This window comes from Crocodylus porosus, unplaced genomic scaffold, assembly GCF_001723895.1.
Source record: "Crocodylus porosus isolate Cpor-Errol unplaced genomic scaffold, CroPor_comp1, whole genome shotgun sequence".
Classification (NCBI taxonomy): Eukaryota; Metazoa; Chordata; order Crocodylia; family Crocodylidae; genus Crocodylus; species Crocodylus porosus.
The window spans coordinates 25,916,003-25,918,630 of NW_017728943.1; the positions used below are offsets into that span (position 1 = coordinate 25,916,003).

At 46.1% G+C, this 2,628-nt stretch overlaps 1 protein-coding gene across 2 annotated transcripts in view; it reads right to left on the minus strand.

Annotated features, from left to right (window-relative positions):
• DHX57 (DExH-box helicase 57) overlaps window positions 1-2,628 on the minus strand; it is a 41,078-nt gene that overhangs the window by 5,162 nt on the left and 33,288 nt on the right. For both annotated transcript variants that reach the window (XM_019549047.1, XM_019549048.1), the window contains 3 exons: window positions 1,333-1,428; window positions 1,154-1,237; window positions 250-387 (listed from right to left, as the gene is read on the minus strand). In XM_019549047.1, coding sequence (XP_019404592.1) covers window positions 250-387; window positions 1,154-1,237; window positions 1,333-1,428 — 318 coding nt within the window. The remainder of the gene's footprint in view (window positions 1-249; window positions 388-1,153; window positions 1,238-1,332; window positions 1,429-2,628) is intronic.

Sequence of the window (2,628 nt, forward strand, 5' to 3'; positions counted from 1 at the left end):
AGTCTTGGAGAACAAAAGATACAAGAGACTGCAGCCACTGAGTGTTCCCCCAATCTCCACCCCCAAAGCTAAGCCATAATGCTAGTCTCCCAAGTGTAATGGAGGAGAGTAGGTCAACATAAAGAAGAAAATGGTGATCACCACCGACATTAGGCAGTGAGGCACGCACACCACACCCAAATTAACTCTCAATGCAAAGGTCATTTAGAGGCCACAGAATCAGTTTAGGATCACTAACACTCCAGTTACCTCTTCTCCTGTAGAATCCAAAACACCATCTCCTCCTTGGAACCACCTCTTCTCCATGTCCCGGGCTCTCAAGCCCTCCTTCACAAATCCAATATCAGAGAGTAGCTCTGTGAATTGCCTTTTCAGGCTAGCTATTTCCTACAAGGAAAAAAATAATAATTTTTTTTATTTAAAGGTTCTATTTTTTATTATTTTTACTGAATTGCTCAGGCTGAAATACCAAGTTGCAAGAACAAGCCATCTGTGGTGGAGGCCATCACCTCCACCTATTTTCATCACTTGCAGTAAGAAAACTGATGCATGTGCAGTTTCTCAGTTAAAAAGGACCTCCACCACAAGAGGCTGTCCAATGAAATATTATAGTGCTGTGTGGGCCATCCTTTTTGGCAAGTGTGCCACAAATTAAGCCCTGTGCCCTCCTCAAGTAAGTCCATTCCCCTTCCCCTGCCCAACCTACTCCTCTGCTTTCTGCTCCCTACCCCTCCCCAATCTCCCACATGCCACAGACAGAGGCTACCCATAGCACTTATGGTATATAAACTTAGCCATCCCTGTTATAGTGCAAGGCACTGCCACCATAGTGGCTAAGGTTGGAACCTTCTCACACCACTTATAACTGCAACCTTTATTGTTATTCAGAATCTTTCAAACCAGTTTTTTTTGGGCTGAAGTATTCTAGCATTGGTTTAAACGTAGAGTTGACTTAAATTAAATACCTGCTAATGCTAGGATTACAGGCTGAGGGAGTTGGTCAAAATTTCAGTAAGTAACATTTCATTTCCCTGGGTGAACCAGACAGGAAGGGGAAGAACAGGTAAAGAAGAGTAGGTGGAATAACAGAAGGTTGAGACTGCTGTATATTCTTTTATTAGTCCAGAAAACTGTTAAGTCAAATGCAACTTGCCTGCAAAACTCTTCCTGATAAAAAATTCTCCCTGCAGTAGCTATAACTTGCATGAGAACTCTCTTTGGTGCTCAGGCGCCACCCCTAAACAACAGAAAAATATAAATTTCAATATAATGTACAATTCTACACTGCAGCTCTTCCAAATTTTTCGCGTAGGCCATTGATTTTAAACTTACCTTATAAGCCTGAAGAAGAGCCAGATAATCACTATTTCCTATGGCAAATTCCAGTTTCTTTTTATTTGCTTCCTCCCGTTTATCCCATGGAGACACCTAAACAGATGCATGGACACATTTCATCTCTTTTTTTTCCCTTCCCAACTGAAAACAGGTTTTTAATACCAAAGGATACATTGTCTATATGAGATCAGTTAGGTGTCAACTGCTCATCTCCAAGAACATCAGAACTGTACATAAGCAGTAACTTAAATAACTGGCTACGCTGCTTTTGCAGACCCAATGATAAAACTTTTAAGTGGAATTAACTGGTTTCAGAATCATTCCAAAATAAAGTAGCCATTAGAGATGCATCCACAGACCCTGGATTCAAATTTGTAATGAAGTTTACTCCCTTCAGAGTCCTCTGCCTCCCTTCAGCAGCTCTAAGTAATACAACAATAGACCTCCTACATCTTCTCTAAGTAATACAACTACTGAGAAACTGAAAGAAACTGTATCAGTGTGCATTTGTAGAAGCAACATACTGATAAGTAGGCCTGTGCAAATAGGGAAGTATTCGATTCAGATTCGGCTGATTCGGAGGCCAGTGATTCGATTTGAATCACTGTCCTGAATCAATTCAGCTGAATCAGCTTCGGAAGATTCAGCGCTGATTCAGAGATTTGAACTGGCTGGGGAGAGGCAGGCACAGCCAGGCAACTGCAGGGTCTCCTGTGGCTCCTCTGGCTGTTCCTGCCTCTCTCTGGGCAGGGGGAGCCACAGGAGAAGCCCCCATGGCTGCCCTGCCCAGCCCCAGCTGAGTTCCAGCACTTAATTTTAGAAAAAACCCCAAAACACAAAGACTTGCACTCACAAGATGCAGGAGAGGTGATTGGGGCCTCTGGGCACTTGTGGTAGAGCACCCTCGCACAGTGCGGGGCAATAGGGATCGCCCTCCCTGCTTGGTACCCACGTGGCAGCTGCCCCATGGCATGTGTGCAGCACGGCTCAGCAGGGCACCACACACTCCCTGGGAGCTGAGTGCTGCTGGACTCCAGGTGACACACAGAGCTGCCCCAGATCCCAGACAGGGCATGGGGCACTGCCAAGCCATGCTGCACTTGCGCAATGTGACAGCTGCGGCACGGGTGCTGGGGGAGGAGAGTGGGGTGATCCCCACTGCCCCCAACTGCGCAGGGGGGCTCCTCTGCCACAAGTGCCCAGAGGCCCCAATCGCTGCTGCCAGAGCCAGTGAGTTCAGGGCTTTTTTTTTTTTTAAAAGAGTCCGGGGCTGGCCAGGGCAGCCATAGGGGC